The sequence below is a fragment of the Hipposideros armiger genome, unplaced genomic scaffold (assembly GCF_001890085.2).
Source record: "Hipposideros armiger isolate ML-2016 unplaced genomic scaffold, ASM189008v1 scaffold_1561, whole genome shotgun sequence".
Classification (NCBI taxonomy): Eukaryota; Metazoa; Chordata; class Mammalia; order Chiroptera; family Hipposideridae; genus Hipposideros; species Hipposideros armiger.
The window spans coordinates 13,957-29,637 of NW_017732911.1; the positions used below are offsets into that span (position 1 = coordinate 13,957).

At 38.4% G+C, this 15,681-nt stretch overlaps 1 protein-coding gene across 4 annotated transcripts in view; it reads left to right on the top strand.

Moving 5' to 3' along the window:
- Nucleotides 1-140: 140 nt before the first annotated feature.
- Nucleotides 141-15,681, top strand: part of APOOL (apolipoprotein O like) — a 57,050-nt gene continuing 41,509 nt past the window's right edge. For 2 of the 4 annotated variants that reach the window (XM_019634264.1, XM_019634260.1), the window contains exon 1: nt 11,487-11,510. In XM_019634264.1, coding sequence (XP_019489809.1) covers nt 11,502-11,510 — 9 coding nt within the window. In that variant the 5' untranslated portion in view covers nt 11,487-11,501. Of the gene's footprint in view, nt 215-478; nt 694-11,486; nt 11,511-15,681 lie in introns of those variants that run through there. The other 2 variants (XM_019634261.1, XM_019634262.1) reach the window with 2 other exon arrangements.

Sequence of the window (15,681 nt, forward strand, 5' to 3'; positions counted from 1 at the left end):
ACACAAGATAAACCGTTTCTCCGTCGGATCTCTGACCAAAGGCAGCAGTTTCCTGAAGAAGCTAAAGGAGGGCAGAAAAAGGGTGGGAACCAGCAGACAAGGGGCGTAACGGGGCGGGGCTGTAGTAGGGGAGCCGAGTTGAACTATTTTGTCCTTCTCCGCTTTCCGTATGGGAAGTTGGGTGTAGAGGGTCACGGACATGGCGGCCATTAGGGTAAGTGAAAAAAAAAACCACTTACTCAGTTGCTCTGAGTGCAAATAGCATTCTGGTAACTATAGAAGGAAGCCTCCAAACTATAGAAGGGGGCCCCACAGCAAGAGGCGGGGTGGCGGTGGGTTTTGAGAGAATTGGCAATGTCAGGGAATCTTTAAAGTTTAAAGCCTGAAGACAACCGCCTCTCCTCCTAAGAGTTTCCTTTCCCCGGGACAGCACTCTCTCCTCCATGCTCTGCGGCTGACTTTTTATACAGCGGCATAGTGAAAACTGGGAAACGGCTGGGTGAAAGTGGCCCGCCGGGCGACAAGCAGCCGCAGACTTTTGGGTGTTGAGCTGAAACAAAGAAGAAAGAATCCCGGGCATTTTTCTGGGTGCACAGGGCGGGGCTTCATGACCCTTTGAAGGACTTTGTTCAAACGTTATTTGGGGTGAAATGGACTAGGATAGAGACGTCTGAGTTTCGCTGAAGTGCACGGGTTTGTATTACCGTCGACAGTCTCCGCGTTTGAGTAACAAGCCTAAGTTTCTTTTGAGTTCTGTATGGGAAAAGGTGCCACTTAGGAGTCTTTGTGCAGGAAGTGACTCAGCTGGCTGCTAGCTGCAGTTCCCTAAGTAGGTTTCGGTAACAGCAGTCAAGAAGTATCTATGTTTGTATAGGGGTTCTAAGTGTTAAAAGCACTGCTTCCAGGAGATACAAATATAAATAATTAAGTCAGTGTTTAAATTGGCGCATTATCCATCCTGATTCGCCGTTCTCACTCCTTTTCTGCAATTCTAGCTTTCACAATGTATCTGAGTTATCAGGACACCCTTGTGGTTGAACTCGCTGCCTCTAGCCTGGTTCTCATGGAATCCATTTTCCTCTGCACTACCAGAGTAGTACTTCTTCTAAAATGCAAACCTGATTATGCCTCTCCCCTACTTAAAAACCGTTTGGGGCACTCCATTATCTGCCCTCTGGGGTCAGGTCAGACTCCTATGTCTACAACACCCCACCCATGCCTTGGCTTTAAAGCTTCAACACCTGTCTCTCAGGAACTCACCTAACATTTGTACTCCAAGCCTTGCCCCCTTCTCTTTCTCTGAGTCTGAAGTGCCCTTTCCCATCTACATCTAGGTAGTACCTATTCATCATTCATTCATTCATTTAACAGATAGTGGTGTACTGCCTCCCCATATGCTAAAAAAAATTGCCATCTTGAAGATAGTGCCCTGGACCTCTCCATTGTAATTTAAATAACTCCTCTTTGTGCTCCCAGAAGACACTGGGCATGCTCTTACCACAGGAATGATCACATTGCAAATAATAAACTATTTACTTGTATGTTCTACCCTCCTAAACTAGAGGCTACTTGAGGACAGTAATTATAACATTAATTTTTGTATCCTTAGTACCTAGCACAGGTACAACTTATATTAGGTACTCAATAAATTCTACATGAGTAAATAAGTGCCAGACAATGAAGATAAAAGAGATTAAATTAAGCAGTGGAGATGCAACATATAACAAACGACTGTGATTCAGAGTAAGGGAAGTGCCTTGCCTTAAGGCAAACCAGAATAGCATGTTGTCACTGAAGCCTAGGGAAGGAGAGTGAGTTGAACAGTCTTTTGATGTGACCATGAATAATTACTGGCAGCTACTGTTTATTAAGTGCTTACTACGAGGCCAGGCACCATGCTAACATACTTAGATGTGTTATTTTACTTAATTCTCAAGACACCTTTATGCTGTAGATATTATGACCACCATTTCACACATTAAAAACTAAGGTTTAGAGGAGTCAAGTAAATTGCCCAAATTCATAATGCTAAGGAGAGCTGATGTGAGATAAAGAAGTGTAGGTAAAGTAGTAGAGAGAGAGCCTAGATTGTAACTGGTTAAGGAAAGAATAAGGGGCAGGAAGTTGTTATTCATTTAGCAGCTACTTTGGCCAGCTGCTTTACATGTGTTATTTGTTTAATCCTCTTGATGATACTAAGAAATTGTTAGTTTCCCAATTTTACACCTGAAAAAACAGAGGCTTAGAAAAAGTGCTTGCTCTAGGTCTTACATAGCTGCTAAGTGGAAGAGCCAGGTTGAAACAAAGGTATATTTGGCTCCAGCGTCCATGATCTTCCCACTAATCCTTGCTTCCTCTGAAAGGATGGTGTATGTTATTATTTAGAGAAGTGTGGTGGTGAAAGAAAAGAACGAAATCTTGGGATGGGGAGTAGCAAATTCCAGAAAAGATATCTTTTCATTTAAAAAAAGTCAGGAGACTGTATGTCAATTATATCTCAGTAAAACTGGGGGGGGGGAAGTCAAGAGACAGACCTGAGCAGGTTTGGAGGCAAGGGGAAATGTGCAAAGAACTAGTATAGAGGAGAGTTAATAATAATCACAGCTACTATGTTATTGAATATGTGCTAAGCATTTTGCAAAAACACTTTATGTGAATTTTCTCATTTGTGCTTCATGGTGTCCCTATGAGTAGGTACTGTTACCGTGTTTCCCCGGAAAATAAGACCTAACTGGAAAATAAGCCCTAGCATGATTTTTCAGGATGCTCGTAATATAGGCCTTACCCCAAACATAAGCCCCAGTTGAGGTCGTCAGCCAGACATGACAGTTTGAATAAATGTAGATTTTTGTACATGAATAAATGAATACATGTAGATTGTTGGAGCAAAAATTAATATAAGACCCGGTCTTATTTTCGGGGAGACACGGTACTATCAGCATTTTACAGGTAAGGAAACTGAGGCTTAGAAAGGTTGAGTAACTTGTCCACAGTCACGCAGTAGTATGCTGTAGAGCTGGATCTGAAATCACATGATCTGAGTCCTGAGCCCCAGGGTTTAATAACAAGGAGTAAGGTAGAGAGAAGTCCTCAAGGTTGGTAGATAACTCTGAAAAAAGTTTACATACAGCTTGAAATAAAAGAGCTTGTTGAGCAGATGTGATGGTGGAACACTGATGTGGAGTTAGCCTTGAGGAATGAGAACTGTGGCGATCTCGTCTACTGACTTCTTTTTTTCATTGTTGTGTTATTAGATTTTAGTAGAATTTTACCTTTATTAAATTCATTGGGTTAAAATTGGTTAATAACATTATATAAATTTCAGGTGTACAACTTTATGACATCTTTATGCTCTATTGTGTGCTCACCATTGGAAGTCTAGTCTCCCTCAGTCTCCATATATTTGACCCCCTTTACCATCTTCATCTTCCCTACACCCTCCTTCCACTCTGATAACCACCATTCTGTTGTCTGTATATGCGAGTTTGGTTTTTGTTTATTTGTTCATTTGCTTTTTGTTTTATATCCCACTTATGAGTGAAATCATACAGTTGTTATCCTTTTTTTGACATTCCATTTAGCATAATACTCTCAAGATCCATCCATATTGTCACAAATAGCAATATTTAATCTTGTTTATGGCTTAGTAGTATTCCACATCTTCTTTATCCATTCATCTGTCAAAGGACACTTTGGTTGTTCCTATGTCTTGGCTATTGTGGATGATGCTGCAATGAATATAGGGGTACATATATTTTTTATGAATAAGTGTAAAAATTCTTGGGTAGATACCCATAAGAGGGATTATTGGGTCATACCTCACACCCGCTAGAATGGCTATTATCAATAAGACTAGAAAGAACACATGTTGGAGAGGATGTGGAGAAAAGGGAACCTTCACACACTACTGGTGGGAATGTGAATTGATATGGCCACTATGGAAAACAGTATGGAGGTTCCTCAAAAAATTAAGAATAGAGCGACCATATGATCCTGATGACTTCTTGAATCCAAATGACTGGAGGACTGGCCTTCATTTAAAAGGATTGGGAGGAATGTAGTAGTGTCAAACAAAAGCCAAATTTATTAATGCCAGAGGTTGAGTGAATCTGAGGAAAATTTGGGTCCTGAAAAAGAACTTGTTGGTAATAGAATACTTAATATTGAGTTGTGGCTACCATTTGCTGAACACTGCCTGTGTGTCAGACACTATGCTAAGTTGTTAATGCACATTATTTCATTTAATTCTCACAAAAAGTTTTTTAAGGTAGATAAAATTTATTAGCTCAAAGAACAGGAGAAGACTAGTAAGGAAATCAAAGTTGCAGTAGGAGGTTGTAGTAAGAGAAAAGCTTGTTGAGTTTCTGATTTTAGCTGTAACAAGTTCTGGGTAATGGTAAATTCAGGGAGTTCTCAGGGAGTGGGTAGCTACAGTGGAGTGAATATGAAGGTCTGTGGAGATGAGGTCAGAGAACAATGAGATGAGGCTTTTCGGTGGTTCGTCTACGTGGACATTAAAGTCAGTCAGAGTTATGGCAGGATTTAAAGTATAGAAGAGACTTTAACCAGGATCTTTAATCTTCAATTGTGATGAAGTAACTAGGAGACAGGTAGATGATAGTGCTAAGGATGAATAGATGGATTGTATGAGCCTTGAAGGAGCAGAATTAATTTTCTTTACTTTATGTAAACTTTTTTTATTAAAGTATAGCATACATTCATTGCAATACACAAATTAAAAGTAGCTTGGTTAATTTTCACAAAATGATCATACTTGTTCAACAAGCACCCACATTAAAAATATATGTATAGAACATTACCAGTAGCCCATAAGCCCTCCCCTTTGTTCCCACACATAGTTATCCTCCACTATATGAATTTGCCTATTTTTGAACTTCATATAAATGGAATATTGCAGTATTTACTTTGTTGTCTACCTTTTTTCTCTCACCCAATGTTATGTTTCTGAGATTCAGCCATTATGCGTGTAACACTAGTTCATTCATTTCTATGACTGTATGATGTTCCAGAAGGTAAATATGTCAGGATTTGTTTATTCATTCCACTGTCGGTGGACATTTGAATTATTTTCAGTTTTGCGCTATTACAAATAATGCTCCTGTGAACATTCTTGTATATGTCCTTGTGGTACATGTAAGAGCACATTTCTTTTGAATGTATAACTAGGAGTGGGAACACCAGGTCATAGGGCATGCAGCTTTGGTATATACTGCCAAATAGTCTTCTAAAGCAGTTGTACCAATTTACGTTCCCATTCATGAAGGTTCCAGTTGTTCCATTTCCTCACTAACAAGAACAGAGGTTTTTACCTGGGGGTGAAGAAGTAACGGCTTAGAAGCAGCATTGGGAATCAGGAAGGAGACACTCTACCTCCTATCCCTGAGACACATGGACTAGCCTCCACCTGAGCATTACAAAGGAATCAGTGACCTCAGTGGACAGTCATGTTTCATTTCAGGCAAGGAGAGGGAAGGTAGACACATGGAATGACTTTTGGAGTTTTGCGGAGTAGCAGGAAGTTTGGTCAGTGGAGAGAAAATGCAGAGCCCTGTAGGAATTAGAATACAGATGATATGTGATCTGGGATTATATGTTGGGACTCAGGACAAGGATGGTATGGATGGGAAGGAACATGGACATCATAGGCCTTAGGGCTTCTAGCCTTATATTCCTTTGTGTCAACTTTAGTCCGTGGCTCTTTTCTTCCCTCTTCTTTGTTTCATGTGGCTGATACAAGAAAATGTTTGGAACCTAACAAAGTAAGGTTTATACTTGAAAAGACTGGTGGTTATCCCCTGCAAAATCAGTTTTTCTGTTTTCCCTCAGCATTGTTGAGCATCTTTATTTTCAGTGTAACTTTGGAAGTTATGCTTTGAAACCCTTAGCGTCTTTTAGCCATGTTTTGTATAGGTTCCAGGATGTTGCTTTATGCCATAAAGGGAAAATGATCTGTGCATTGCCTCCTCCTACAATCATATGACTGAACTATTCCATGTGATGCCATCCTCAGACGGCTGTTAGGTGTTTGGTTGAATATGGAAATAAAACATTGCTTGTCGTGGATCCTAAGGTTTTCTAATATTGTTGCACATTGGACTCCTGTAAGTCAATGTTTCCTAATCCTAACTGTGCATTAGAATTATCTGGGGAGCTTAAAAAAAAGCACTGATGCCTGAGCCCCACCCCAGATGGGGCATTTTAATGTTTTTAAAGCCCATAAGGTGATTCTGATGTGTTGCTAGGTTTGAGAACCACTAGTTTAGGGGGCTATATGTGGCTTTTATACAGATTATAGAAAACAGAGTATGTATTAGGCTTTTCTTGGTTATGAAGAACAGAGAGGCATTTTCAAGTTATCTTAAGTAATAGTTTAGTGGAAGGATCCATAAGTTAGGAAGAAAGTCTAGGAAACTGTCTCACCAGCGAAACAAACCTTAAGAAGAACCATTCAGGAAACCATAGCAACTTGGATAGCTACCATTCTCATGACTGAGTGGTTCTGCTTCTGCTAATCCCTGTGCTTCATATCCAGACTTTCCTAGAAAATCCAGAAAATTTGTTAATTTGAATAGTTTAATAGATGTCTCTCTGTTTCACCAAGCTCCTCACACTACCATTCAAAACCAAATGCAAGTTTCCAGTTCGGGGGTCTTACAAATAAAGATGCTATGAACAATTGTGTACAGGATTTTGTGTGTGTATAAGTTTTCATTTCCCCGGAAGAAATGCCCAGGAGTGAGATCGCTGGGTCCTATGGTAATTATGTTTAGTTTAAAAAAAAATGGTTCTCAGTAGATTGACCCTTGTATTAGTTTCCTATTGCTGATTTAACAAATTACCACAGACTCAGTGGTAAAAACAACACAAATTTATTACCTTGCAGTTCTGGGGAATGGAAGTCCAAAATCAGCTTCCCTGGAGTAAAATCAGAGTTTTGGCAGGCCTGCATTTTTTCTGGATGTTCTAGGGGCGAATCCATTTCTTTGTCTTTTCTAAAAGCTTCTAGAGACCACCTGTATTCCTTGTCTCATGACTACTCGTTCCTTATTGAAACCCAGCAATGGCTGGTCAAGTCTGCTACATGCCGTATTACTTCGCTAGTCCTCTTCCATAGTTAAATCTCCCTCAGCCTCTTTATAAGGACAGTTATGATTATTTTGGGGCTACCCTGATAATCCACCATAATCTCTTCATCTAAATATCCGTAACTTAATCACATCTGTAAAATTCCTTTTACCATGTTAGGGAACATATTCATAGCTTCTGAGTATTCAGACATCAGAATCTTTGGGAGGGGGGATATTATTCAGTCTACCATAATCATTTAATCCTCTGACACAGTCATTTGAATAATTTTTCCCCCCTATGGGTAAATTGTTTCTCTTTTGCTGTTGTTAAGATCTTTCTTTTTCTTTAGTTTCAGAAGTTCGACTATGCTGTGTTTTGATGTGAATTTCTTTGGGTTTATCATATTTGGGAATTGCTCAGATTCTTGTATCTGTGGGGTTTATGTATTTTGCCAAATTTGGAGAGTTGTCAGCCATTTCTTCTGTCTCCTCCATTCTGCTGTTGAGGTCATCCATTGAGGTGTTTTTTTTCCCCAGTCATATTGTTCAGTTCTAATTTCTCCATTTGGTTTTTCTTTGTATCTTACGTTTCTTTATTGAGACTTTCTACTTTTTAATTTGCTTCAAGTATGTTCATAACTGCTTGTTGAAACATTGTTATGATGGCTGCTCTAAAGTCTTTGTCAGGTGATTCCAACATCTCTGACCTTAATGTTGGTATCTGTTTACTCTCCTTTTCCATTCAAGTTGAGATTTTCCTGGTTCTTGCTATGATGAGTAGTTTTTAATTGATATTTACATATTTTGCTATTTTGCTATAATGCTCTGGATTGTATTCAAAACTTCTGTTTTAGTTGGCTTTCTCTAACACTACTCTGGCAAGGGGAAAGGCAGTGCTGCCTTATTACTACCAGGTGAGGGGTAGACGTCAAGGGCCCCTGCTCAATCTGTTTTGACACCTAAGGATGAAAGGGCCCCTTATTTTTCCTGTGCAAGGGTGGGAGTTTAGGTCTCCCACTAGGCCTCTGCTCTTAACACAGTGGCTGGGAGGGATAGGAGTCCCTTGTTAGTGCTCCCCATACTAACATCGCCATTGAGGTGACCTTGTTACCACTTCATGATGGTGAATATCCTGACTCTCCACTAGGCCTTCTTGGATACCACCCCAGTAGAGAAGGGGCGGAGTGCCTTATTACCTTCAGGTGGTGATGGATATCAAGGTTCCCCATGTGGTCTCCACTGATATCTTGGGGGCCGGGGCTCATTACTGCCTGGCAAGGATGAAAGATCCACCTTCTCTAACACCATGCTGGTGGGATGGGGAGTATAATAATACCTTACTTCAGCCTAGCCAGGATGGAAGTCTAGGCTCTCCCCTCAGCCTTTGCTTGTGGGGGTGAGGGTATGGCCTCAGTTTTGCCTGTGGTGTTCGGCTATAGTATAGTGGCTGTTGTTTAAAAGTTTTATGTCTTGCTAGACCACCCCTTTCCTGGTCTTTTGGCTAGAGAGAGCAGACTTTTCTTGGGTCTTATCTGCAATGGTTGGCATTTCTGTGTTGCTGGCTTTTCCAGCACCCAGTCCAAGATATAGGAAGCAGGAAGAAACTCTGGGACCTTACTTCCATGTCATTTCTCAGGTCCTGAGGTACCTAACTGGTCTAACACCTTCCCTCCACCTTTCAATTTTCTTATACTTATTTTTTATTTATAATATCCAGGGTTTTGAGGTGTACTCAGTGGAAGGAATTGGGAAAAGTATATTGCACTCCATCCTTCTAGAAGCTGAAGTCCTCCATCATATCCTTGTCTGACTCCCACACTAGAGATTATACAATACTTGAGGGCAGGGACAATGTTTTTGCATATTTATACCCCTCATGGCCTAAGATAGCAACTGTCTAGAGCATAGTGTTTGTTAGGAAGTGTTTGTTGACTTAATTAAAATTTGTATAACTTTTAGAGTTCTTAAGAACAAAGTATCCTGGTTGGAGAAATATTAATTAAATAATAGTTCAAAATAGTACATGGTTAAATTCTAAATTATCCTGGGCTTTTGTAGACTGGGTAATTCATATCTTTTGAAGGTAAGTTTTTCCATGTCTTTGAAAAACCTGAAAATAAGGCTATGTTTCTTATCCCTGCTCGCTAAGTAGAATAGATCAATTCTTTCTGTGTGTCCCACTATATACATCTCTTAATCAAGAAGTAACCTGTATATATTATGATAGTTTAAGGCCTCTCAGACCTTGAATGATAGTATTTAGATTATCAAGAATGAAGAGTTAGCTTGTCAGCAGTGGCTCTGGGTTGAACATTGTTATATGTTCCAGGAACTTAAGGCAATTAGGCTGTCTAAATCCGAAAGGTTAATTTGTGCTTACTTATAGAAGATAAGGATTAGAAACAGCAAGATGGTGGAGTGTTTGAATGCTAGGATAAATTGGAATTTTATTTTGAAGGCAGTAGAAGCCATTGAAACAAATCCAAAATGATTTATGATTTTTAAAATTTAATGTAAAATCTTACAGATATACAAAAAGTTATTAATGAACACTGCAAATTCAGTTGAAACCTCCTGTGTATCCCTCCAGCTCTGACTGCATTCCCCTTGCTCCCTGAATCGCCCATAGCTACTGTCCTGACTTTTGTATTTAACATTGCTATGCATGTTTTTAGACTTTTACTATATATGCATGTATTCCTAAACTTGTTTTGTATGTTTTTAAGCTTTATATAAATTTTATTTATGCTTCATATATTCCTCTGTGACTTGTTTTTATCAATTAGCATTGTTTGTGATATTCATTCATGTTTATATGTGTAGCTCTAGTTAATTCATTTTCGCTGTACATGGTATTCTGTTGTATGAACAGACCACATTTATGTCTCCATTCTCTTAATGGATATTGTGATCAATTCCCCCACCCTTTTCTCTATTTAAACATTATAAATAATTATGAATAATACTTATTCATAAATAATTATGAATAATACTTATTCATAAATAATTATGAATAAGTCCTCTTGGACTCATGTGAGAGTTTCCTTGCTCTGCCATTTACTAGCTGCATGACTGGGCGAATCAGTTACCCTGTCTAAACCTCAGTTTTCTTATCTGAACAGTTAGGATAAGAATAGTACTTTTTTCCTAGGCTAAGAAATACCAAGTAGATAATATATGGTATGAAAAATACTATCCCAGGCTATGGCAAATGTCCAGTAATTTTTAGCTGCTGTTGTTATTCTTAGTATTTTTTTTAAAGATTTTATTAGGGAATTTGGGAAGGGGAACAGCGTTGGGGAATCGGGAAAGGGGAACAGACAAGTTGTTGTCCTTTTGTTCTTCAGTCTAGTTGGTATTATCATTGCGCTCTTCCCGGGTGAGGCAGTCACTCGCCGGCCATTGGACGGCCGCTCACAGTGGCTCATGGCAGCTCATGAAAGCACACACAAGCTCACACCAGCTGCCAGCGTTTTACTGCAGCCTGCACCATCGCGGGCGACTCACGGCAGCTCCATCTTGAGCTTGAGCTGTTGTTCACCATCTTAGCTGTAGAGGCAGTGTCACTGACCCGCATGTGGGATCCGAACCAGGGCCCTGCAGCTCAGAGCTGGCGTCCCAAGCCAACTCCTAACCAACGTGCCACTCACCCAGCCCTGTTATTCTTAGTATTTAAAAGAATCTTTATATTCCCAGCACATAGTATTATGCCATATTTCTTGTGACCTTCACATCCCAATTTAAGTCACACCTTCTTCATGCCGGTGGTTGATAACTTGTTTCTCATGACAGTGACCATCAGTTGTCTCAAGCAAGTAGAGTATAAATTTGTTGTGTTATAGTATCAGTTTTTATTAAAATTATTATTTATTTACAGCCGCCTTGTTTTTCTTATATTTATTTTTATTTTTCAGTCCCTCGATGATTACTCATGATCTTTTTTAATTACATAAATAATCCTTAGAAGTATAAAATGTATTGTATTTCTTTGGTTACCATATCCTTTATGTATAAAATATTCTCATTTCTCTCTTCCTCATTCAAACACACCAAGCTGGAAATTTGAATGTAGAGGTTATTGTAGAAATTTACCCAAAAACTATCCTGTGAAACATAGAATAGTTTTCGTAACTTAAGAAAAGTTTCTTTAAGAATAACCCACATTGAAGGAGGTAAAATTCTAGTAGACTGTGAATGAGCATACCATTTTCATTGATCTTCTATGAAAGCCAACTGATAAGCGTGTAAATTAAGGCATAATAGAGTTCCAAACCTTTGAGGATTGAGATACTAAAGGCTTTATAGTTTGTGGCTGTTTTACCCCTATAGCATTTCCACAGGTTCTTTATTTTTGATTTTAGCATTTCAATCCTTTGAAGTAGACTGTTTGAAATGCTGACATGGAAGGCCCAAATGATACAGGTACATTTTTGTAGTTGGATTATTTGTTCTTCAGTACCACTGTCATTTTAAAAATTTTTGTGAGACAAAACAAAGTTTTTTAATTTTCTATTTCAGCAAAGTATCTGCTTTTCATGTACCAGCATAATAAGTAATGCCATAGCTGATAAGACTGTGCTGTTCTCAGTAGACTTCATGATAGTTTATTCTCTTACAGTTGATTCACCCACTCATTTTCTGAAGAAAATAAGCACCATGATATATGTAGAGATGTTCTGTTAGTGACTCACTGTTGATTACTCTAAAACAGGGCATCCTTGCGCAAGACTTTCATGTTGCTGCCAAGAAATAGCTCTTAGGCTATAGCTACAAAACAAAGCATGAGAGAGAAGAAAAAAGTGGAAGTAAAATAAGGATTGAAAAACAATTTGAAAAAATAGTTGCTGGAAAAAATGAAGGGGTGGGAGAAAGAGGTGAAGACAGAGCAAAAAATGAGAGCAATTGGAGATGGGTAAGCTGTACTGTCTTCTCAAGTGAGTAGAATGCTCCCAACATTCTTACCCACATCCCCACAAGGTAGATATAGCCCAATTTCTTTCCTGTAGATAGCACACACATGTGTACATATGTGTGTGTAAAAGGGAAGTGTTAGGTGTTTTTTCTTAAATTCAGTTACTGCCTTTGACAGTGGTTAGTATTTGTCTGACCCTGATTACCATAAACTAAGTAAAGTTGAATTATGCCAATCTGTTGTGCCATTTCTGGAGGATTTTTTAAATGCTTATTTGTGTAACCGCTATATTCCCTATACATGTTTTTATTTTTAATTTTCTACTTAATTTTTTATTTAAGATAAAATTTTGGCTCTTTACGGTGGTACTCAATAATAATCACAGTTACTGAGTGCTCAGAAATTCCAAAATAATTTTGTTCTTTCATACAACATAGTTAAAGCACTTGGTGCTTGAAGCGTTTTAACATTAATGTTCTATAGTTTAATAATACAGTAAAAAACATATCCAAGTCACGCTGGGCTGGGCAGTTATTCTGGCTGATTTAAAATTGGCTTTTTAAATAGTACCAGAGCTTTAATTTTGATGAAGATTATATCTCAAATGTACATTGTACTTCCCATCCAGCTTAAACCAGATTTTTAATCCAATATTCATTCAGTGTCTTCATTATTAAACTTTGACAATTGTGATATTTTGTAGCTGTTATTCTTCATGAAGATGCAAATATAGATAGTGAACCTGAATGGGTATTGAACACAGAAATAGTCTTAGAATATGCTATCTTAAAAAGATTTCTGGTGCCATTTGCCTTTTTCCCATAAATGTGAAATAAAATATATGTAACTTCTCAACTTTGTGGGCAGTGTAACATGCTCCATAAATCAAAGGCAGCCTTTTTCCAAGTGTTGTTCTGTGCCCTCCAAAGGTCACTACTGTTGCTTGTGTCCTTTTACTTCTCTGCCCCATTGAAAATATTCCTTATGCTTTCTGCACCATTAACATAAAATACTTTCTGATGCATAGTAGGAATTAAAAAATATTACTTACCCTATTCCTGTTACTAATGTATTAGAGCACAAATATTGTTTTGTCAGCACATTTATCTTTAGATTAGTTCACTTTTAAAGGTGTGCTACAGGTCACTGCTTTCTCGTAGTGTTCCTTAATTTTAATTTCCAAGAAAAGATCAGATGCTATGCATATTTAAAATGCCATAAGATGAAATACTGCCATTTGCGACAACATGGATGAATCTTGAGATTATTATGCTAAGAGAAATATGTCAGAGAGAAAAAGTCGAGAACCCTCTGATTTCACTCATATGTGGGAACTATAACTAACACAACAAATGAACAAGACAAACAAAAACTCATAGACACAGACAACAGTTTAGTGGTTACCAGAGTGTAAGGGAGAGAGGTAGATGGTAGAAGAGGGTCAATGGGGTCAAATATATGGTGATGGAAGGAGAACTGACTCTGGGTGGTGAACACACAATGTGATATATAGATGATGTATTATAGAAATGTACACTTGAAACCTATATAATTTTATTAACCACTGTCACTACAATAAGTTTAATAAAAATACAAAAACAATAAAATGGTGTTGGGTTTTTTTGAAGTTTATTGGGGTGACAACTGTTAGTAAAGTTACATAGGCTTCAGGTGCACAATTCTGTAATACATCATCTATATATCACATTGTGTGTTCACCACCCAGAGTCAGTTCTCCCTCCATCACCATATATTTGATCCCTTTTACTCTCAGCTACCACCTCCCTCCCCAGTTACCCTCTGGTATAAAATGGTGTTTTTAATGTCAGCAACAGAACAGAGAGATAGAAGAACCTGGCCTCTTCATAAGTCACTGAGTCAGTCGATCCTAAAGTTCTGCGTACTTCTAGACTTCGTATTGTATGAGAGAATGTTTTTTCATTGTTGAAGCCAGTTTGAGTTGAGAATTCTAAAACTTTAGCCAAAAGCGTCCTAAATGATTACTACATTGGATTATTGTGAAGATTAAAACACTCAGTGTAAGGGCCGGCCGAGTGGCTCAGTTAGTTAAGAGCTCGCTCAAGGGTTTGAGCTCTGAGCAACAGCGGTTCGAGTCCAGCCCGAGCTGAGCTGCCAACAGGTGGCAGGATGGCTCAGCTAAAAAAAAAAAAAAACACTCAGTGTAGGCAAAGCACCTGGCACATAGTAAGTGCTCCTTAAACACAGGAAGCCCTTACACAGGCATTGCTACCAGATTGCAGAGCTGTTCCAGCATTTGTAACTTCATTGCTGGTTCTCTTTCTTCCCCAGCTACAGTGTGTGCCTCTGGTACTATCTTTCACTTTGCTTTCATTCTTACTTATCTCTTGTATTTCTTGTCACTTCTCCCACTTCTTGGCTTTTGTATGGTAAATCTAGCCTTTTACAACACAAGCAGTCAATTGGAATTCCCTTGATTATAATATTCAGCTCTAGTTCTCTCTTTTTGTTGGTTGCTGGCTGTTCAGGGACAGCTGTTTGGCCACAAGAGATTCTGAAATATGAGGTCTTTTTTCCCCTCCCCAGGTTTTAGAACTCCTCTAGGTGCCTAAAATTCCTAGATAGCTAAGGTCATAATGTACCTTATAATAAGCATGGTTTATGAAAGAGACAGATTTCAAAAAGCCACAGGAAAATTAATCTCCTTACTTTGGAGTCACACCATGTATCTTAGTCAGCTCTGGTTACTATAACAAAATACCACAGACTGGGTGGCTTAAACAGCAGACATTTATTTCTCATAGTTCTGGAGGCTGAGAGGTCCAAGATCAAGGAGCCCGCAGATTTGTTTCTTTTTTTTTAAATTGTATTTTATTTTATTTTTGAGCTTTCATATTTGAGTTTATTCTTCATTTAACTTTTAAAACACTACTATAGTCGATTTTTTGAGGAAATTTAAGTTGACATACTCGTATATAATAAATTATTTGTATCTAGACTAGAGAAAGAAATCTCCAAACTCAGATTTGGTTCTTGATGGGGGCTCTCTTCCTGGCTTGCTGACTGCCACCATCAAGGTTTGTGTTCACCTAATGTTTTCTTTGTTCATGCTCCAGAGAAAGAAAGAGAGGTCTTTCCTCTTCCTCTTCTTGTAAAAACACTAATCTCATTATGGGGGCCCCACCCTTATGACTTCTTCAAAACTTAATCACTTCCCAAAGGCCCCATCTCTTTTTTTTTTAAGATTTTATTGGGGAATCGGGGGAAGAGGAACAGACAAGTTGCTGTCCTTTTGTTCTTCAGTCTAGTTGTCCAAAGGGCCCATCTTTTAATACCATCACATTAGGGGTTAGGGCTACAGAATATGAATTTAAGGGAATACATATGTTCATGTGTATGTTTAAATTTTTAAAATCTTAACATTAGTCATGTTTGGTGTCATTCAGAAAAAATATCTTTTCTTGTAGAATGTCTCTTCTCTTACCCCATTTCAGTTTGGGATTGTACTTACTCATCGTGTGCCCCCATAGTGTTGTTAAACTAGAATAAAACTGCTATTCAAATATTTTCATGAATATTATTTTTAAAAAATGCTGGGTGATAGTGGATAACTACCACAGAAAGCAGCCTTATGTTTATAGTGAAAGTAACAGTTCATAATTTTTCCCATTATATCTCAAATGTACATTGTACTTCCCATCC